Source organism: Pelophylax lessonae (assembly GCF_965119305.1).
Source record: "Pelophylax lessonae genome assembly, chromosome: 2".
NCBI classification, from domain to species: domain Eukaryota; kingdom Metazoa; phylum Chordata; class Amphibia; order Anura; family Ranidae; genus Pelophylax; species Pelophylax lessonae.
Genome location: NC_138769.1, coordinates 585,320,036 through 585,343,862, shown reverse-complemented (window position 1 = coordinate 585,343,862; position 23,827 = coordinate 585,320,036). Strand labels below are relative to the sequence as shown.

General features: G+C 44.6%; 1 protein-coding gene across 1 annotated transcript in view; it reads right to left on the bottom strand.

The window, feature by feature from the left end:
• The window catches only part of LOC309545584 (electroneutral sodium bicarbonate exchanger 1), a 414,564-nt gene that overhangs the window by 185,415 nt on the left and 205,322 nt on the right, over window positions 1-23,827 (bottom strand). The window contains exon 3 of the mRNA XM_082244814.1: window positions 113-259. Within this exon, the coding sequence (XP_082100940.1) occupies window positions 113-259 (147 nt within the window). The remainder of the gene's footprint in view (window positions 1-112; window positions 260-23,827) is intronic.

Genomic DNA, 23,827 nt, shown 5'->3' with positions numbered 1-23,827 from the left:
TTGTAATAGCAGCCCATGTAATAGGTGTAGTTTACATATAGTGGACAGTTTATATGTCATTTGTCCATAGCGGTTTTAAATGCTGTATACACAGATCCTTATCAATCCTTACCATGAGCTAGGGACTCATCATGGCCTTCTTCTTGAATGACACCCTTCATTCGATCTCGTTTCCTGTGCTTCCCCCCATGGGTACGATGATGTCTGTGACTTTGCCGCCCCAGTGGCATACGGACTCCCACATACAATGTCCTGTGCCCTTGAACAAAATTATGAGATAGCAAGTTTAATAAAATGAGTAGCTTTGAGCTGGCTTTCAGACAGAAATAAAATAGGCTAATCAGTCCATTCATGTTTTTAATTAAAATCATTAAACCCATTTCTAAAGGCTGCCATCTGATTATATATATGTATGTATATAGTGACATTTTCGAATTCCCTTTCTTTCCCAAAAGGAGGATGAGAGTGGGCTGAAGGCAAATCACATGGTCAACTCATTGACAATGAGAACAGTAAAACATGTAAGTTTAAAAAAAAAAAAACGACATCTCAAGGGTTTGGGTATACCTCATATGCCCACAGCTCTTTCCTTCTTTTTTTAATTTGCACATAACTTTGCCACCCTTTGCACCAGGGACATAATTTTAGTGCTTCTAGAAACAGGACAAACTGCAGATTAATTACTGTACCTCCATCTACAGTAACACTAAGGGGTCTATTTATATACAAAATTAGTTGGACGAATGTCACACTAATTGTGGCCATAATTAGATAATGTAATAGATTCATTTCTATAATCGTCAGCTCCATCTAGTGGCCAAATTATGGTATAGTAGAGTAGTGACAAGAACATGTGAAGAAGAAAGATGACATATTTTTCTTAAACACATTTCTAGCTGCATATGGTTTTCATTCAGGAAATATCATTCATTACAAGAATGAATGTTAAAAGAAAACAAAATTTTGAAGTACATTTGAATAGCATTCGCCAAGTCTCTGTTGGAATTATAAAATGTATTAACAAGATTTTTCATTCATACATTTGACTGTGTGTCTGGGCTCAGTGTGCAATGTCTATGGGGAGAACATGGACACTGATTAATATTCAGTTTGTGTGGTGAGAGTATGTGACTGTAGACTGAGGAGCCTCTGGAGGAGAAACTGGAGAATGTGTGCTAGAGGAGGGATACAGGGAAAGACCAAAGTGTGTGCATGCTAGAGGAGGAATACAGCGGAATTCCAATGTGGGTGTGCTGGAGGAGGGATACAGCGGAATTCCAATGTGGGTGTGCTGGAGGAGGGATACAAGGGAATTCCAATGTGGGTGTACAGAAGGAGGGATACAGGGGAATTCCAACGTGGGTGTACAGAGGAGGGATACAGAGGAATTCCAATGTGGGTGTACAGAAGGAGGGATACAAGGGAATTCCAACGTGGGTGTACAGAGGAGGGATACAGAGGAATTCCAATGTGGGTGTACAGAGGAGGGATACAGGGGAATTCCAATGTGGGTGTACAGAGGAGCGATACAGAGGAATTCCAATGTGGGTGTACAGAGGAGGGATACAGGGGAATTCCAACGTGGGTGTACAGAGGAGGGATACAGGGGAATTCCAACGTGGGTGTACAGAGGAGGGATACAGGGGAATTTCAATGTGGCTGTACCGGAGGAGGGATACAGGGGATTTCCAATGTGGGTGTACTGGAGGAGGGATACAGGGGATTTCCAATGTGGCTGTGCTGGAGGATACAGGGGAATTCCAATGTGGCTGTGCTGGTGGAGGGATACAGGGGAGTTCCAATGTGCCTGTACTGGAGGAGGGATACAGGGGATTTCCAATGTGGGTGTGCTGGATGAGGGATACAGGGGAATTCCAATGTGAGTGTGCTGGAGGGGGAATACAAGGGAATTCCAATGTGAGTGTGCTGGAGGGGGAATACAAGGGAATTCCAATGTGGGTGTGCTGGAGGAGGGATACAGAGGAAAGACCAATGTGTGTGTGTGCTGGAGGAGGGATACAGGGGAATTCCAACATGGGTGTGCTGGTGGAGGGATACAGGGGAATTCCAATGTGGCTGTGCTGGTGGAGGGATACAGGGGAATTCCAATGTGGGTGTACTGGAGGAGGGATACATGGGATTTCCAATGTGGGTGTGCTGGAGGAGTGATACAGAGGAACGACCAATGTGTGTGTGTGTGCTGGTGGAGGGATACAGGGGAATTGCAATGTGGGTGTGCTGGAGGAAGAATACAGGGAAATTCCAATGTGGGTGTGCTGGAGGAGGGATACAGGGGAATTCCAACGTGGGTGTGCTGGTGGAGGGATACAGGGGAATTCCAATGTGGGTGTACTGGAGGAGGGATACATGGGATTTCCAATGTGGGCGTGCTGGAGGAGTGATACAGAGGAACGACCAATGTGTGTGTGTGTGCTGGTGGAGGGATACAGGGGAATTGCAATGTGGGTGTGCTGGAGGAAGAATACAGGGAAATTCCAATGTGGGTGTGCTGGAGGAGGGATACAGGGGAATTCCAACGTGGGTGTGCTGGTGGAGGGATACAGGGGAATTCCAATTTGGCTGTGCTGGTGGAGGGATACAGGGGAATTCCAATGTGGCTGTACTGGAGGAGGGATACAGGGGATTACCAATGTGGGTGTGCTGGAGGAGGGATACAGGGGAATTCCAATGTGGGTGTGCTGGAGGAGGGATACAGGGGAATTCCAAAGTGGGTGTGCTGGAGGAGGGATACAGGGAAATTCCAATGGAAAGACCAATGTGTGAGTGTGCTGGAGGAAGGATAGAGAGGAAAGACAAATGTGTGTGTGTGCTGGAACAGGGATACAGGGGAATTCCAATGTGGGTGTGCTGGAGGAGGGATACAGGGGAATTCCAACGTGGGTGTGCTGGAGGAAGGTTTAAAAGAAAAGACCCACGTGTGTATGCTGGGGGAAGGGTACAGGGGAACAAGCAATGGATTTGCACTGGAGACGAGATATAGGAGAAAGATCATTGTGTATGTGCTGAGTAGGGACATTGGGAAAGACCAATATGTGTGCTGGAGGAGAGATACGGAGGAAAGACCAATGTGTGTGTGTATTGGAGGAAGGATACAGGGAAAAGACCAATATGTGTGCGTGCGCTGGAGGAAGTATACAGGGGTAAGACCAATATGAGTGTGTGCTTGAGGAAGGATACAGGGAAAGACCAATATGTGTGTGTGTGTGTGTGTGCTTGAGTAATGATACTGGGAAAAACAAATATGTGTGTGCGTGTGTGTGCTGGAGGAAGGATACCAGGGAAAGACCAATGTGTGTGTGTTCTGGAGGAAGGATACCCAGGAAAGACCAATGCGTGTGTGCTGGAAGAAGGATACAGGGAAAAGACCAATGTGTGTGTGTGTGTGTGTGTGTGTGTGTGTGTGTGTGTGTGTGTGTGTGTGTTTTGGAGGAAGGATACCAGGGAAAGACCAATTTGTGTGCGAGTTGGAGTAAGGATACAGGGAAAAGACCAGGGTGTGCGTGTTGGAGGAAGAATACAGGGGAAAGACCAATTTGTTTGTGCTGGAGAAAAGATACAGGGAAAGACCAACAGGTGTGTGTTCTGGGGGTAGAATCTCACTTACAAAAAACAATCTGTGGGCTAGATGTATGATTACTGGGGAAGGAACCAGGAAGAGCTGATTTGCACTATGGCAAAGTGAAAGTATACATATACATGTATATAAAATGTAGGATATAACCTTGTCTTTTAACGTACACATATTTGGCTTACAATTATATGTATATATGCCTAAAATTAAGCTTTAAAGTGACATTATTTTTCATAAATCAGATACGAACAACAAAACTTACATGCATTTGTTTTTTTTTTTTTTGTTTTTTTAATATAAAATTCCTCCTTTAAGCTTCCTTTTGAAATGGTCCCCAAGCAGTATCGTTCTATTTGTGCCCCCTTGTGTCGGTGTGTCCCATGAATTCCCATAGAAATGTCCTCCTCGTTTGAACCACAACAACAACAGGCAGCCGCCCATACCTCTCCTCCTCCACAGCAATGACTGACAGTGGCCCTGTGTCCTGCGACACACTACCACTTTGTGAGTGGTGCTCTGAATTATAGTTTCAAGCACACATGTAGAGAGTCCTACTGGACTCCATAGGTCTCGGTGGCACAGGGGGCACAAATATAATGGGCAGAGTGGGCAAAAAATATAAAAAATCTGTAAATTGATGTAAGTTATGTTATTAGTGTCTGATTTATAAAAAAAAAAAAAAAAAAACTTTAATAACACCTTAAATATATGGAAATAAAACAAAACAAAAAAAAGTAAACAAGCAAAGATTTTAACATGCTTTCAGAAGAATAAATGTACAAACAGCACTACAATATATTTTATGCTTGAATAAAAGCAAAAGTGGTTCTGCACGCTGTGCACAGTATTTTATAATAGTGCATGCATTGTTCTGCTGGTTTAATAGCACGCTCTAATGAAAAGGATACAGTTTCCCATGTAAGAATTCCAGGGCAAACTTTCAAGTGTTGGAATTGTGGAATTCTATGCATTTTGCATAATAAAGCGCCTGCGGTTCCCCACTGCCATTGTTATGGGAGGCTGTGTTTTTAATTTCTTTGATTCTGTGCAGAACGTTATTTATATCAACTTTGAATAGAACGAGGTTGGCTATCAGAGTCCTGAAATTGTTCAGTTGTGTTCGGGCACAAGGACTTTCCATGTGTCGGTGTGGGGTGGAATGTTCTTTTCTCCAGAATGACATCAGAGCCAGCATGGTGCAGACGAGCAGAGAACGGGTTTGGAACATTTACATAAATTATTAGTAAAGAATGATTTGACCTGTCATTAATGTTAACCATCATGAACTAAAATAATCACTCATGCCTGAAAGGAGGTTAGTAATTACTCACAGGAGTGCTCTTTGATAACTGTTGGCCATCTGAAATCTATCCTCTCTATGAATATTATTACTTTACTAATATGAAAGAGTACAGAATGTTTAAACTGCTCACGAAGAGTGAAGGAAAGAACATTTTTATCTACAAATGCTCAACAGGAAGTTATACAAGATAAATCTGCAACTTCAATGCCAAAAGCTATGATTGAACCTTAATTGGACAAGCACAAGATACCTTTGTAAGATGGCATTGCACATATATCAAGAGTCAGGCTGGGTTCACATATATACAAAGTGGATGCATTTTTACCCGCATCCAATTCGCATAATATGTAAATTTGACCGGCTTTCAATGGAATCGGTTCACACATGTCCGGGGCGGCCACAGTGTTTTTGAAAAGGGTCCTGTGCATTTTTGTGTCTGGTTCAGGTGCGAATTCAGGGAAAAATTGAGCCCTGAATTAGTGAACATGAACGCACAGGAACAAATATGAAGATACCCCTGCGTTAGAAGATCATGTGAACACCAATATTGCGTATGCTGCGGATCTGAAAAAATGAATAATTAATAATTAGTAGACCCTATAGTGCCACACCCAAACCCAACAGCAATTAGAAGGTGCTATAGTGCAAACCGTGATGTAAATAAATAAATTAATATGTATAAATAGTAGGTGAATAAATGTATAAAATATATATCAATTAAAATTACATAAAAATTATATACACCCAAAAAATTAGTTCTAGTGTTGAACATACAATGTGGATTCAATAAATAATAACACACAATTGGCGATTAAATCTTCTCCAATACATAAGCTTGAAAGTGAAAAAATTCATAAAGCTTGTAACCAGTGAAGGCCCATAAGTGCTGCAAAAAAAAAATGATAAAGTGCTAATCGTGGAGATTCAATCCATACATAAATAAATAAACATGTGACCAGTGAAATTTATTGGTAATCCTCCAAAGAAAATACCAAAGGGTTCATGCCGCAAGAGGTCAATATAGACTCAATGTTGCTGCAAAGTTTAAAAAATTCCACCAGTGAAACTTCAATCCAAAAATTCATAAGCATGTGTCCAGTGAAAGTTCCTTAATGCTCCTTCACAGTGCTGTAAAAGTGGAAAGGATTCCCAAAACTGCTCGTGAAGTGTCCAGTGATCCACTCCCCTAAGGCAAATCACACTTACCAGATACTATTTTCTTGGGGGGATTACAAACAAATTTCACTGGTCACATGTTTATTTCTTTATTTATGTATGGTTTGAATTTGCATGACTAGCATTTTATAATTTTTTTTGCAGCACTTATGGCCTTCACTGGTCACAAGCTTTATGAATTTTTTCACGTTCAAGCTTATTGTAACGGAACAGGGCATCCCTGAGCGGGTACCTCCGTTGACAGATGCTCCTAGTGCTTCCCGAGGGCTACAAGCACTCCACCAAACACCGTAAGCACTTCAGACTCCACGAACCGCCGCAGCTTGGTTAGGGTCTTGGCATCTCCTACCCACCCTGGACCTACAACAAGGCTCCAGGTTCCTGTGGGTGAACCTCTCTTTCCCCAGAGAGTGCAGCACGAACAAGCTCTTACACAAGCTCTTACAAGAGCTCAGTGATTATCCAAGGGAGTATGGAGGACATAGCAATCCCTTGCAGCAGATTCCCCCAATAAGAGACAGAACTCTAGATTGAGGTGAAGGAACTCTAGAACAACTTTATTGAACAATACTTATATACAGAATTTGGAACATCCCGCCCCTAACAACCGCTTTCCTATTGGTCAATTGTAAAGGACCTGCAGTTCCCCTTCAGGTCCTCCTTAGCCATGCAAATGAGGACTTGAAAATGAGTCAGCAGGGATTGGTCCGATAGCTTGACCAGAAAGACTGTTATGTGTAATGAGACAGAAGCCCCCAGGGGGCAATCAATGCACACAACAGCCAGACACAGAACAATGGTTCCATAACGAGCCCCCAATTCACATTACTCTGAGTGTCAATACATCCCTTAGCAGACAACAGGTGAGTTCATTAGCACACCTGACAATAGGTGAATGGAAAGCCACCTCAGACAAAAGCAACATTGTTAGACAGTCAGTCTCCTCATTGAACTTCCTGGAATGACCATTTTAGGAGTTGTACTTCCTGGTCAGGGACCTCATACTGTACAGGGAATAAATCTTAATATTTCTATATGGAGACATTGCTGACAAATATGAAGCAATCCAAACCATTACTTATCTGTCTTTAAATTCCAGTGATGGTGAATACTGTCACACTTATGTATTGGAAGAGATTTAAGTCTCGTACACACGCAACGAATTTCTGCCGACCGGTCATCCATCTTTTGTCCAGAGTGGTGTCTGTTGGTTGGAATGTGCTCTAGACTGCACACGAATTTTCCCGCACGACAGAATTCTACTTCAGAAGTGATGTCATGTGTTGGATTGCTATCTTTGTGTTCTTTCATCTCTGAGCATGCCTAGTCTTGCTCATAAGATTTTTCCCCATCGAAATCTGTACTAATGAAACGTAAATCGGACGTGTTTTGATGGTCGACAAAAATTATATAGCCTGCACACCAGGATTTTTTCGGCCGAAAAGTCGGAGTCGGTTGTCGGAAGCACCATACTAACAAGCTGAAAATCGGCAGATCGGTCGGACGAATTTTCCCGGCCAAATTTCTACTCGTGTGTACGGGGCTTTATTCGCCACTTGTGGGTTATTATTTATTGAAACCACATTGTATGTTCAACACTAGAACTATTTTTTAGGGTGTATATCATTTTTATATAATTTTAATTTATATATATTTTTATAAATGTATTTATTCACCTACTATTTATACATATTAATTTAATTATTTACATCACGGTTTGAACTATAGCACCTTCTAATTGCTGTTGGGTTTGGGTGTTGCGCTGTAGGGTCTACTAATTATTTATTATTGATGAACGCACAGGACACTAGACTGAAACCCCACAGCCGGACATGTGTGATCCCAGCCTAAGGCTGGCCACACAGCGGGTTGAAGGAAAGAAAATTACTTTATTCCGACATTCTCACACTTGACGTGGATGTGGGGATCCTTCCCACTCGCTATTGTATTCTGACAGCAGGGAGATATCCCGCCGTCAGAATACGCTGAACAGCACCGCCAAGGCTGATCAAGAGAAAATTTTCCAACAGGCTTGTTCTACACAAGTTGATAGATGGAAGAAAAACATACCCTGTTTGGTGATCCTCTGGCTCGATGGTTGTCAGATGCTAGGGACAACGGCAATACATGCTGCCATTGAAAAATCCAGGATGAGCCCCCAAATGTAGCACTACCCCCGCAGGGGTTACATATGACTAATCCTGCACAGCCAGGCAACAAGTAACTTCCACACTTTCTCAAGACACAAAAAACAGTCTTTGAGCTTGGTTTTTTGGTTTATTAGGGGTAATAACTTGGATGGGGAATAGGAATTATGGAATGCTCAACTTGATAGGAACAAAACCAAGGAGCACTTCCTCCCTATGTACAACTCTGATTGATCTCACTTTTCTGTTCTATGTACAACTCAAGATTGATCTCAATACAGACTGCTGACTACTAAAAAGATGCAAAAGCCTCTTAAGGACTAGAAACTCTCAGTCCCTTAGAAAGTAGCACAAAGTCTTATAGACTGCATCCTTGAGTACCTTCATCTCCCTTGGAGAAACTGATCCCAGCGCTACCAACTATAGGCAATGTAAGCCCACCTGGCTGCTTCTCCACCAGGCTGCTTCTTCACCAGCCTGCCTGCCTGCTCCAAAGATCTCCCAGGGCAAAATAATAAAAGATTTAGGAATACCGCTGTCTTCCAGAGACATGTCGCAGCCACTCCTCCTGGGAGTCCTTGACCATGCCGATGTACTCACAATGTCCTCCTTGCTCCCACTGCCGCTTAGGTAAAGAGTCCTTTCAAACTGCAATACTGTCAGGATCCTCCCAAGCCAGCCCCCCCCCCCCTCCCTGGAAGGGGCCTCTAAAGGACCACTGACAGTCCCCTCAGCACTCCATCTCCATCTTCCACCCGACTCCTCAGACGGCATTAATTCATATTTAAGGGCTGGCTCAGCTGCCATGCTAGGCCCACTGCCTGAGGATTGGCTTAGCTCCCCTAAGTATGCAGATGAACCCTCCTGGCTTCGGCCCTCCAGTTTTTGAGAAACTTCTGCAAACTTCCAGAACCAGGGGGAGGCACCAGAGAGCTGCCTGTGTGAGTCATACAGCCCTGTTGACCTGCAATAAACATATTTACCCCAATTAAAGACTCACATGTTAACATGAGTCAAAACATAGATTTGCCTGCACCCACACCAGTAGCACACTAGAGGGTGCTACAAGTATATCAAAAGCTTGATAACTTAAGATAGCAATTCATATTATACCGGTGTTCCGTGAAAAAAACCTACCCGTGAGAAATGCCTACCCTTGTCACTTCCGGTGCACGGCAGTGTGTGTACAACGTTACACTTGCGGCGCGGCGTTTACATTAAAACAGCTCCTCTGCAACATGAGTCATCTCCGCTCCTACCCCTGTCACTTCCCTGATCTCGGCTAATAAATATAAAAGCGAAACACGGAGCCGACATCTCCGTCATTTACATTTCATACACCCGCCGCCGCTTTTACATTTACTAGCCGAGATCAGGGAAGTGACAGGGGTAGGAGCGTAGAGGACTCATGTTGCAGCCCAGCTGTTTTAATGTACCCGCCGTAAATGTAACGTTACACACACTACCATGATAAATCCATACCATCCGAGCATGCGCACTTGTCAGTTCCTCTGCTGTTCAATGACGTATCCGGGGCTTTGAGCATGCGCACTGCTACACTGCTCAGATGTTCCTGACAGGAAGTGACGAGGGTAGGCATTTCTCATGGGGTAGGTTATTCTCACGGAACACCGGTACTTACTGTACCTACAACCAGTCCATGTATTGCCATCCACAACCCTCCCAAGGCACATATACAAACTGCAATTTCTGAAACCAAAGGCATGCCCACCAACTGCAACATAGTAATGCATCCCAACATTTGTTGAAAAGTCACTCAGACACCAGGTACTGCACAGTGTGATGCAGAAAGAGAGTATGCCTATCCCCACAAACGGAAGGAGAGAGAGCTGCGACTGCTGTTAAGGAGAGAACTGTTAGAGCAGAATAAAATTATCTTGATCAATATTAACCATTTAAAATCCTTATATTGCTAGCATTAGTAAACAGATAGGAAGGTATAATATATTTACTTGTTTTAAACTTTTTATTTTTTACATTTCTTCAGTTGCTTCCTGGTTTCTGGTCTAGGCTAAAATGGTGCCATACCTTCCATAAGTCTCCATCTGGAGGAAAGGTTTTCTCAGGTAAGCAAACCCTCCTACCTGCATGCCTGGGCTAGGGCCACATGGAATCCAGGAAGTAAATGCTACATGAATCATCTGCCCTAACTTAAGATGGCCACTGCCAGAAAAGCTAGGGGATATTTTTCAAGTGATTTTTAAACAAAATAAAGCATAGAGACACGGCTTGATGGGAGAGTTTGCTTTGAATATTAAAAATAACATTAAAAGTAGCTTGGTTTGTTCTGCTCAGATGCAGTGTAGTTCTGCTTTAAAATTCCAGTTCTGTTCGACTTGTTCCCTCATTCTGGCTGACTGTAGCCCATGTTTTTCCTGTTTGGTAGATACCCGTGAGGTTCCTCTCATCCCCCTGCCTCTTCCCACACGGTACGGTAGACTTGGGTACTGTTCCCTCTTAGTTTAACAATTGGTTGGTTTTGCCTCCCCCACCTAGGCACAGTGTGCTCCCTATATGGGGTGCCGATGGGTTGGCGATGCCAATGACTACTCTCTCGTGACCACCCATTTTACCGCCCCTTGTCTACTAACCCTCACGATTTGCTGTAGTTAGAGTTATTGGTCATGCTCTGTTACCGAGCTTTGTTTACATTACCTTGCATTATTCTGTATGTCAAACGTTGTTACTTACTTGCACTATTCAATAAAATACTTGAAACAGAAAAAAAAAAAAATCCCAGTTCAAAGATGTGTGGCTTAGAACACCTGCCTCTGTCTTGGAAAAAAAAAGAGAAAACGAGAAGCCAGAATGAAAGTAGGCTGCAACTGCCAGCTTCTGTTTAGCTAAGCTGAGGTTCATCTATAATAATGCATTTCTAGCTTAGAGAAATGTGACTTCTATCGTTTGTAAAACACACTGGAGAGAATCTTAAAACACAGGGTGGATCTTAAACATGGCAGACAGATCGGACGCACAGAGCTGTCAGTAACAGAACATTCTCCATCTGTATAGAAACCGCAAGAAGAGTTTCTCAAGGTTAATTGATTTTTAAGTTGCTTATTAAAGCGGAGTTCCACCCGAAATTTATACTTACCTCCATCTTCTCGCTCCCGGTCACCTGAAAAACAAATGGATAATCGCAATTTTTTTTTTTTTTTCACTTACCTTTTAGAGAAAATATACTCACCTTACTTCCTTCTTCCTCCCCTCGGCGGCCACGGCGATTCGTCACTTCCTGGCTTTTGCAATGATTCCTGGGAGCTGAACGTCATCGCTCCCAGGAATCATTGCGCCTGCACCGGCCCCGACGTCAGTTCCGGGGCGCGCGCGTCATTCCCTTCTAAACAGCTTCTGGGCATGCCCAGAAGCTGTGGAGGGATGACGCGCGCGACCCGGAAGTGACGTCGGGGCCGGTGCAGTGCATCGTGGGACCGAAGAAGGAGGAAGAGGACCGAAGAGGACGCGGAAGAGGATCGCGCTGGCTTCAAGCTGCCCACACCCGAGATGGCAGCGCTGGAGAAGACAATTTCAAGGTAAGTATTTCTCCTGAAAGGTAAGTGCAACCCGGGACAGATCAGAGGCTAGCCATTGTGGAATGTGCTAGCCCTGACTGTCCCGGGGGTATTTTTATAAAAAAATGTACAACTAGGGTGGAACTCCGCTTTAATTTGAAAGCAGTGTGTGAATGATTACTGGCGACGCAACATTAGGTAATGACAGTAAAAACAGAGGCAGCATGTTTCTTTCATCAGACAGAGATGGCCAGAATGATCAGCTGTATTAATATACAGGATATAAGATTTAACAAAACCGATTTTTTTTTTTGTTCTTCTTTTGCTACTAAAATTAGTAATAATATGAATAATAAATCATAGCTTGGCAAAACCTTTTGCATTTTTATTCCCTGTAGGGCAGACCTCACGGCTTTCAATGCTTTAGCTACACTGATTAGCAACCCTGGGGTTTAATTGCTTTGTGCTTTTCCAACCCCCCCCCCTTTTTTTTTTTTTTTTTTATCATTTTATGAAACGTTAAAGTGAAATTAGGAAAAAAAATATGTGTAACAATATATGCCCTAGTAACCTTGTAATGTTTTTTTTATTTTGTTTTGTTTTAAATCCTACAACATAAAGCCATAATGTGCTAGTATGCATCGCATACTAGCACATTAGGTGAAACTTACCTTAGAACGAAGCCTTTCAGTGGTGCTGTCACCGCTGAAGGCGCTTCCATCTTCCTTCTGGGTTTGCGGGCTCTAGCTGTGTTAGTGGAGCCGGGATGACGTCACTCCCGTACATGTGCGGGGGAGCCGCTGTTCACAGCTCAGGACTCTGAAGGAATGGCACGGTATACCTTCTGTCAGAGAACATGTGCTGGTGATGTCACCAGCTGCATGAAAAGTAAATATCTCCTAAGCAGTGCACGTTACTAAATATGTAGAAAACAAATAATATGTCCAGTATGTCATTCCAGTGCATTTAGACATCCTGCACCAACTTGTTTAGCCGGGGAATAGGCAGGGAGGGGAGAGAATATGAAAAAAGTTGGATAGGAAAGAGAAGGATAAACTGTTCTTTGCTCAGTGGACCAATGGCTTGGGGTTGATTTAGAATCTGGAGAGTGCAATATCTGGTGCAACTGTGCATGGTAGCCAATCAGCTTCTAACTTCAGCTTGTTCAATTAAGCTTTGACAAAAAAAAAAAATAAAAACAATCTCGGAAGCGGATTGGTTTCTATGCAGAACTCCACCAGATTTTGTACTCTCCAGTTTTAGTAAATCAACCCCCTTGTCTTGTACAAAAGCTTTAAAGCAAGCAATATGTACTGTGTAGTATTGTCATCATTTGTGTAGAAATACCACATTTTTGGCAATGCAGAAAAGCAATTTTCACATCTTACAACTTTGTGCATTGACAAGTGTTGTGTTCGGCCTCATGCACACTGGACATTTTTTTTTTAATGTAATCTCTAGTTTAAAATTTTTACATACATATAAGTAAAAGAAAACTGCACTGTACATGAAAGTAGTGCAAAGAAAATAATATGTGAGGCGCTACTACCCCTTAAGAAATTTGGCTGCAAAAACTCAACTTTGGCTGCAAAAGTGCCTAAGTGCCCTTTAGAAAGTGCAAATGTGCTATAAAGATGAAAATGTATACATACATCTATATAAAAATAAATATGATGTATAATGCATATAACTGTGCAATGCAAAATATCAAATGACTAGAAATAACGGAATTTTTGTAAAATCTTACCGTAAAATTCCTTTCTCTGAGTCCTCCGACAGTCGCCGCCCATTCACACAGTCTTCACTAATGGGGTATTGCTTCCTCTCCACAGGAGTTTCTAGGCATAAGACTTGTAAAAGAACAATTCATCTACATAGTCACACCCATGGGGGCTGTCCTTCTAGTCCAATACCCCCCTGCAATAGCCATCCCAATTCAGTTTGGTCGCAAGCAGCGATAGTGTATAAAAAACCCCCAAAGAGGGGCGGGGGCGGCGACTGTCGGAGGACTCAGAGACAGTAATTTTACGGTAAGATTTTACAAAAATTCAGTTTTCTCTTACGTCCTCCGACAGTCGCCGCCCATTCACACAGTCTTAACCAATGGGGATGTCCCAAAGCAGTGTAGACATGAGGGGTGGGCAATGCAACCGCCAGAAAAGCAACGCAGTACCCACATCAGAGAAAGGAACCTTACATGCACAGAAAGGTAACCTTCTGGGTAACAAAAAAGGGCTCAACATGAGCAACAACCCAGGAAAACAAATAACCAAGGGGATAAACAACCCCAACAGCCAGGGACCCGTACAAACCAGGGTTCCCTATGGCACTGCCGCACAGAGAACTTTGCGGCCAAAGGAGGCATCAGCTGATGCCAGAACATCAATTTTATAGAATTTGGAAAAGGTGTGCACCGACGACCAAGTCGCAGCCTTGCACACCTGGGCCACCGAAGCCTGATGCCGGAAGGCCCAAGACGCACTCACCGTCCTGGTAGAATGCGCCTTGACAGGGAAGGGAGGAACCCGTTCCCGCAACGAATAGGCCTGAACAATGGTCTGTCTGATACATTTGGCAATGGTTGCCGCAGACGCAGCCATACCCTTCCGAGGACCCTCAGGAAGTACAAAGAGAGAATCCGATTTCCGGAAGGAATCAGTTGATGACAGTTAAACCCTGATCGCCCTGACAACATCCAGAGAATGCAAGGCCACCTCTTTTGGATGCTTAGGGTTCGCACAAAGTGAAGGTAAAACAATGTCCTCATTGAGGTGAAAATCCGAAACCACCTTTGGCAGAAAGGACGAATTAGGTCGCAAAACCACCTTATCCCTATGAACCACCAGGTAAGGGGAACGGCAAGACAACGCCGCCAACTCCGACACTCTGCGAGCCGAAGTGATCGCCACCAGAAAGGCAACCTTTTTAGACAGCAGAGGTAACGAGATTTCCCTGATGTTTTCAAATGGGGAACTTTGTAACATGGACAGAACCAAGTTCAAGCCCCATGGAAGTAAGGGCTCTCTTCTGGGAGGGGCCAAGTGACGTACAACTTGAATAAAGGTGCGAATCAAGGAATTAGACGCCACAGGGCACTGAAAAAGAACAGCCAGTGCAGATACCTGGCCCTTAATCATGGCCAACGCAAGGCGCTGGTCCACACCAGTCTGGAGGAAAGCTAACACCCTCGCCACTGAGTAGGAAGGAGGAGAGAAACCCCTGGACTCACACAAGGCAAAATAAGCTTTCCATGTACGGTAATAAATTTTACCAGAAGAGGCTTTTCTAGCCTTGATCAAAGTAGGAATGACCTCTGAGGAGAGACCCCTGTCTCTCAGGACCTGGCTTTCAACAGCCATGCCGTTAAAGCCAGCGACTGTAAAGCAGGATGGAAGATCGGTCCCTGAGACAGCAGATCTTCCCGCATTAGCAGCCGCCACGGAGGCTCTACGGCCAGGTGAACGATGTCCGCGTACCAACACCAGCGAGGCCAGTCAGGCGTTACCAGAATCACCAGTGATTGTTCCGAGGCCAACCTGCGAAGGAACCTGGACAACAACTGAATCGGAGGAAAGGCATAAATCAGACGATACTGATGCCAAGGCACCACCAACGCGTCCGAGGCATCTACCAGAGGATCGCGCGTTCTTGCCACGAACCTTTCCACCTTGTGGTTTAGCCGAGACGCGAACAGCTCCACATCCGGGGATCCCCACTTCGCGCACAGCAGTTGAAAAACCTCCGGGTGCAGGGACCATTCCCCCTGGTTCAGGGTCTGGCGGCTCAGATAATCTGCCTGCCAATTCTCCACACCCGGAATATGCACTGCCGATATCGCCGGGACATGAGTCTCGGCCCAAGACAGAATACTGGTCACTTCCAGGGCCGCCCGGGCACTCCTGGTGCCCCCTTGGTGGTTGATGTATGCCACCGCAGTGGCATTGTCCGTCTGCACCCGTACAGGGCGGCCCCGAAGACGATCCGACCACTGGATCAAGCACAGCCTGATCGCTCTTAATTCCAAAATGTTTATCAGGAGGGAGGATTCCTTCTCCGACCAAGTGCCCTGGGCAGACAGGTTGCCCAGAACGCCACCCCAGCCCGACAGGCTGGCATCCGTGGTTATTACCGTCCACAGAATTGGCCGGAAGGATTTTCCGCCCGACACCGCCGGGGACTGAAGCCACCACAAAAGATCCATTCTGGTTTGGTGACTCAGAGACACTCTCAGGTCCAAGGACTGAGGAAGTCTGTCCCACCTAGCCAGGATCTCCGCTTGGAGAGATTGCGTGTGAAACTCTGCAAATGGTATCGCATCGAAGGCGGACACCATCAACCCCAGGGACCGTATACAGGTCCGGAGTGACGAGGATTTGTTGTCCCTGAGGGACCTGACCTCGTTCTGCAGGGTCCGGAGCTTGTTCTTCCGGTAAGAACACCTTTGCTTGAGCAGAGTCCAGAACCATTCCCAGATACGGGAGACGAACCGAAGGCGACAAGGTTGACTTCTGAATGTTGATAGTCCAACCGAACTCCTGGAGCGTCTGGACCGTAGTGGACAGATCGCGCAACAGGTTCTGGCTGTCACTCGATCTTAACAGGAGATCGACCAGATATCCCAAGACCACAATGCCCTGTGCCCGCAAAAGGCCCAGAACAGGCACCAACACTTTGGTACAGACCCTTGGAGCCAAAGCGAAACCGAAAGGTAACGCCACAAACTGGTAATGATCCTCCGCGATAGCGAATCAGAGATACCTCTGATGACCCTCGAAAATAGGGATGTGCATCCTTCAGGTCTATAGAGGCCATGAACTCCCCCGGATTCAGGGAGTCCACCACCGAGCGGAGTGATTCCATGCGGAATTTCCGAATGCGCACGAAGCGGTTCAGCGCTTTCAAGTCCAGAATCGGACCCACTTTGCCCTCCTTTCTGGGCACAGTGAACAGATTCTAAAAAAAACTCTGAAACATGTCCCGATGAGGCACCGGGACGACAACCCCCTGGGCGAGGAGATCCTGTACCGCTTGATGCAGGTCCTGTAACCGCCCTGGGGTCAAATGAAGATTTGAGGGAAAGAATCTGTTCGCCGGCCGTGAAAGACATTCGATCTTGTAACCTGACCAAATGATTTCCTGAACCCACCTGTCCGAGATTCGGAGCAGCCAAGGTTGGAGGAAACCGCGCAAACATCCCCCCACCCCTGAAACGGGTGAGGGCGTCCCTTCAGGCAGAGGCGGACTGAGCCGCCGTCCCACCCTGGCCGGATTTTTGTTTGCCGAACCAGGGCTTTTTCTGGCCACCTTGCCTCTGAAGGGTTTTCCCTTGTTTTGCGCCTTAAAGGCACGAAAGGACCCCTGATTAGGTTTAAAGGAGAGGGCCCGCTTACCGCGGAAAAATTTTCCCTTAGGGTTCTGGGGCAGCAAAGTGCTCTTACCCCCAGTGAGACCAATTCATCCAAGGATTCATCCAAGGATTCCCCAAAAAGGCGAGACCCCTCATAGGGGAAATCAGCCACCGTCTTCCTGGATTTCTGGTCAGCCGACCAGCTTTTTAACCAGATTAAGCGATGGTTAATCACTGCGACACTGGACAGGCGTATCGCCAAAGGGGCCTCATTTAGAGCCGAATCGCAAAAATACATGACTCCTCAATAAATCTGATCCACCATCTCCACTGTAGTGGGAGGGGCAGAGTCAGCCACAAGGGTGCGTTTGAGCACCTTGGTCCAATCCGCCACAGCCTGAGCCACCATTACAGAGGCAAAAATAGGCTTGAGCATGGAACCCGCCACCATGTAGGAATGTCGGGCAAGAGATTCCAGCCTCCTATCAGTAGGGTCCCTAAACACCGGAGAGTCCTCGGTGGGGACCAGGGTAGCTTTGTTCAATCTGGCCACCGTGTGATCCACTTGAGGAGGCACACACCAGTGCGCAGCCGTAGTAGCCGCAAAAGGGTAGAGAAGTTGAAACTTCTTAGGCACCACGAAGGTGTGTTTTAAATTACGCCATAGCTCATTCACCTTATGGTGAAACTATGCGGGGCAAGGAAAAACCTGCGCCGTCTTGCGGGTCCTGTGTGTACCAAAAGAGGACTCAACGCCCGGAGGAGTGGGCTCATCCTCCAAATGTAATATTTCCTTTACTGCTTGGATCAACTCATCCATAGCTGTGCGTTCCTCGGACGACCCGGGGGGGGGGGGAGTCATCCACCCCTGCAACCTCCGCCTCCCCCTCAGACTTTTGCGGGTCCTGAGAAGAGCAAGACCCCGAAAGGGCCACGCTACCTACAGCAACCATGTCACACTCAGAATCAGAAGAGAAGGAAATCCTAGGCCTTTTCCAAGCAGCACGTTCAGTCATCAGCACATCCATTTTTTACACCAAAGTTGCCACAACAGCAGCCAAATTAGTCCGGTTAGAGGATTCAGATGACCCTGAATCCCCCACCAAAGCTGGAGGGAATTGCTGTCCTGGGATTCCATAACAGAAATAAAAAAATGTTTTTTTTTTTGGACTGACCCTTTAAGAGCGCAGCGGACCCCCACAGCACACCGCTTTAGAGACTGTGAGACACAGACCCCCGCAGGGACAAAACTGACCAGGAAGATTGCACAAGCAGGACAGGAAAAGAACAGCAGGACAGAAACCCCACAGTGTGTTACCAGCTCCTTCGGTCGGCTCTGTGAGAAAGAAGGAAGTGATGTCACCGCTGGAGGCTGAACTTAAGCTGCAGGCCAAGGGAAAATGGATGCCTATTAAAACAAATGGGAGGCTTCGGCAGGATGGCCGCCGACGTGCTCTGAATGATCGAATGCCACACGCAAGATGGCGCCGCAAGGAACCAAAATCACTACATAGCATGCTGTATAAATGCCCATAATGAAGCCAGACATGCTGCCCACACTTAAAATGGCGGACCGGCGGTTTTTAACCTCGCAGCGGTCGCCACATGTGTCTGCACCTCCAAGCACCCTAAAGTGACCTTAGGAGAGGGACCCCCCAATCCCCCACACAGCGCTGCTGTGAGAGAATAAAACTCCCGCAGGGACCGGGAACAGGGAGCCCAAAACGCACAGACATAGGGGACACCACAGACACACAGGACTGCCGACCCCAGACAGAGGCCCCACGCAGAATGTACTTACCTGTACCCGATGGCGTGGGGTGCCTCATATCAAGCGGGAAACCGCCCACCCTCAGATGGCGGGGGAGTGCCGCCAGCCAGAAATGCAGGACACTAGTAGTGCACGGACGAACCTATGCTGTGTCCAGTGAGGTAGCCACCTCACATGGATGCATCCCTGATGGCCTGGATGGGTCGTTTGCGAGGCCAGGGCGAACACATAGCCTGCGAAACGCTCGATGGCGGGCTGGGATTCCATCTGACCCTCTGTCCTGGAGAACCAGGACGGTCAGTCCGATTCCCAGCTCCGAAAACACTGTCTTCATCCGAAGATCCAACTAACTAGCGCTGATAAAATAAACAGCTAGCAATGTAAAGAAAATGAAATTTTCAGAAAATAAATCATAAAGAAAAAGAGGAAGGCTGAGACTGTAGCCTCAGCACAGGGAAGCCTATCCACTCCTAAGCTAGGCAGAAGACAAACTGAATTGGGATGGCTATTGCAGGGGGGTATTGGACTAGAAGGACAGCCCCCATGGGTGTGACTATGTAGATGAATTGTTCTATTACAAGTCTTATGCCTAGAAACTCCTGTGGAGAGGAAGCAATATCCCATTAGTGAAGACTGTGTGAATGGGGGGGGCGACTGTCGGAGGACGTAAGAGAAAAAGTGATTTAGTATTCAAATAATTGTGGTAAAAATCTTCATATATCAGTGAACTGTTCATTAGTCTCTTGTAATAAAAAAAGGAAATTCTTCTCCGTGTTTCCAAAAAGTGATAAGTGCCCCAAAACAATAAGGTGCTTGTAAGTATGTGTTCCGTGCTCCACCAACTTGATAAGTAATAGCCACTCATCAGAATCAATCAGGTCAACAGGACCTAAACAGCTATGGATTGACCTCTTCTGGTATAGAGATGTATCACTCCTATTCCAATGGATGAGCTTGCTTTTAGTGCCAGATTAGCTGGTCCAATCGTGGCTTATTTATTCATTATTCCAATAAAATAAATTAGAAATATTCATTGTGCAATGCCGTTTATTAAAACCTTTTCACAAAAGTATATAAAATACACTCACATGTAAAAGCGCTTCCAGTAGCACTAAACTGAAGAACTTGTGTAAATATGGTCTAGAAACACCGCTTCCCATAGCGTGCGTTCCACCTTGCCAGGAAGTGATGTAAACCAGAAGTGATGCAGCTTGGGTAAGAGGTCTTCAAGTTAGTGCTGCTGGAAGCACTTTTACATGTGAGTGTATTTTATCTACTTTTGTGAAAAAAAGTTTTATTAAACCACATTGAGCAATTAATATTTTTAAATTTATTTTATGGGAATATTGAATAAGTTATCCATGATTGGGCCAGCCATTCTGGAACTAAAAGCAAGCTCATCCATTGGAATAGGAGTGATACCTCTCTATACCAGAGAAGGTCAATCCATAGCTGTTTAGGTCCTGATGACCTGATTGATTCTGGTGAGTGGCCATTACTTATCAAGTTGGTGGAGCACGGAGCACATATTTACAAGCACCTTATTGTTTTGGAGAACTTATCACTTTTTGGAGAAGAATTTCCTCTTTTCATTGTAAGAGACTAATGAACAGTTCACCGATATATGAAGATTTTTTACCACAATTATTTGAATACTAAATAACTTTATTTTTATTAATTTGATATTTTGCAGTCCCCAGTTATATGCATCATACATCATATTCATTTTTGACTAGATATACATAGATATATTTGCACCTTTATAGCACGTTTGCACTTTCTAAAGGGCACTTAGGTACTTTTCACTGAGTTTTTGCAGCCAAATATCTCAAGTGGTAGTAGCGCCTCACATAAACAAACTAATTTGATTTATGCATACTACTTAAATTGATGGTGACAATACAATAATGACATTTTTTGATAAGAGGTAGGCACCAAATGTTTAAACTTTTTAAAGAAAATAATATGATGTACAGCTGACAATAAACAAAATTGTACACCAGCGTAATATTAACCAAAAACAATGGTATGGGCCTCGAACACAAACATTTTTACAGATGCGCCTAGTGGCGTCAGGCCTTTTTTTTTTTTTTTCCTGCCTATAAACTCCCCTGCATGTTAGTCTATAGGAACTTTTAGAGGCAGGAAAAAAACCCCATTGCCAGTGCGTCTAGGAGCGGCAGAAAAAAATGTTTAATGCTGCTTAACACATCTAAACATGCCTAATTGCTATGCGCGTTTAGCACTTTAGCTTTTATTAACTTCAATAGTCAGAATAAATTTAAATAGTGGCCAATTAAAAAAAATAAATGCTCAAACGCTATCGCTTGTGGACCACTCCACACACATATACTGGGGCAGGGCGGCCGCTCTGTGCCAGTTCATGTACCTAGTACTTGATCTGACACTTCTGGGTCTGAGGCGTGCGTGCTATGGCATGACTGGACACAGCTGGAGCCAATGACCAGGTCCAGCAGACATTGTGATGTCCACTGGCTTCGCCGCTCGTTCGGGTGACAGGCAGAACAGCGGTCTGCCTATGTAAACAAGGCAGACCGCCGTTCTGTGAGAGGAGAATGTACTGATCCTGAGCTTCTGCTAAGCAGGAACACGGATCTTTACCTTCCTCGCAGATAGCAAGCATTCCCTAGGAACACATTTATCTCTTTGATCACGTCTGATGTTAACCCCTTCCCAGCCAGTGTCCTTAGTTCAGTGACCGTTCATATTTTTCAGCACGGATCACTGTATTATTGACACTGGTCCCCAAAAAGTGTCAAAAGTGTCAGTTAGGTGTCCGATTTGTCAGTCACAATATCACAGTCCCGCTATAAGTCGCTGATTGTCACCTTTACTAGTAAAATAAAAAATATCCCATAGTTTGTAGAAGCGATAACGTTTATGCAAACCAATCAATATACGCTTATTGGGATTTTTTCACCAATAACATGTAGCAGAATACATATTGGCCTAAATTTATGAAGAAATTCGATTTTTTTACATTTTGTTTTATTAGGTATGTTTTATAGTCAGAAAGTAAAAAATATTATTATTTTTTTTTAATTTAAATTTTTTGTTTATAGCGCAAAAAATAAAAACCACAGAGGTGATCAAATACCACCAAAAGAAAACTCTATTTGTGGGAAAAAAGGACAAAGGTGCAGTGTCGCACGACCTCGCAACTGTCAGTTAAAATAACACAGTGTCGTATTGCAAAAAATGGCCTGGTCATGAAGGGGCGTAAACCTTCCAGAGTGAAGTGGTTAAAAAAATGCAGCTTAGGTGAGTTTTTAGCACTGATTTAAGAATAAAAAGTAGAAAAATTTGGCTATTTGCACTGCAGAGATAACTGTTGGAAGATGGCTGTTTTCAGAGACAACACAGTGCATTTTTTAAAATTGGTAAACTACACACAAACAACACACGATCACTGTATGTATGCACCAGAAGCTCCAAAACACACGAGGGTTGATTTACTAAAACTAGGAAGTGCAAATTCTGGCATAGGTGTGCATGGTAGCCAATCAGCTTGAACCGTCAGCTTGTTTAATTAGGCTTTGACAAAAAAAAAAAACCTGAAAAAGTGTTTTGTTTTTATGCAGGGCTGCACCAGATTTTGCACTCTCCAGCTTTAGTAAACACAAATGGTCTACAAATTTTGGGAAATTATCGACCTCTGAGATAAAATGTGGTAATTCTTACATATTTTGATTAGATGAATTAGAAAACTGGTGATAAAGGTGCTGGTTGGCTAAAGTTTTTAATAAATTTCACAATAAAGATTTATATACAAGCGAGTATATTTGCCTACAAGGGAGGGAGGTGTCTGATGATCATGATGCCTCAAAACTTTGAGAAAGTGTGGCAGAACAAAGAAAATGGTACCACATGGAAGTATATTCAATTTATCTTCACTTTGAGACTAACGATTATTACCTAACTGTAATGTATTGTTCTTTTATTGCAAGGTAGTTTTGTCTTGGTTAGATCTACGCATCACACAGTTACATCTAATGGCTTGTGAAAGAGTCATTGCCTAACATTTCCAAGGAACAGTGGCGTGGAATTTTCCTTCAGAAGCCAAGATGCCTCAAAACTATGTAAACAACGCAGATAACTTCTGCTACATTTGTAGTGAGGTTACATTTGCATCTCAAAAGTGCGATATGATGGCAGTGGTAAAAAAGGCATACCACCTATATTTTGGATGCCAAATAGGGCATCAGGACAAGAGTTGGGCCACTCATTATTGTTGCATTACATGTGCAGCATATCTGCATCATTTGCCAAACAAGAATGAACAACTCAACGTCTTTCGCATTCCCAATGGTGTGCAGGGTTCATGAAAATGTTACATTAAAAACCAATGAATGAATGGCAAGTTTTGTTATGGGTATCAATAAAAAGATACATTTAAAGGCAAGCAAAAGAGAAGCCTGGGGGTAGAGCTGGGAATAGGAGGGTGGCATGAGAGAGAGCGGGTGGCATGAGAGAGAGCGGATGCTGAGAGGGAGGTGGAGATGAATGGAACAGTGGCAGAACGGGACAGGGGAACATAATCAGTCCTTTCACAATTCTTGTTGAGTAGGTGCCTTATTAGTGTAGGAAGTTCAGCTGCTAATTTATGTGAAAGCCAACCCAGCTCTGGAGACAAATTTGTGTACAGACATAAACAGCAGATGGGAACTTCTACTGTCATATACAGTGTGCCTAAAGCAGTCACTTTTTCCACTATCCTACATCTCATCGTGCCCTCTCCTCCTCTACTCTTCCCCACCACACATCGTGCCTTCTACTCCTCTACTTTTCCCCACCTCACATCGTGCCCTCTCCTCCTCCCCACCACACATCATGCCTTCTCCTCCTCTACTCTTCCCCACCACACATCGTGCCTTCTCCTCCTCTACTCTTCCCCACCTCACATCGTGCCCTCTCCTCCTCCCCACCACACATCATGC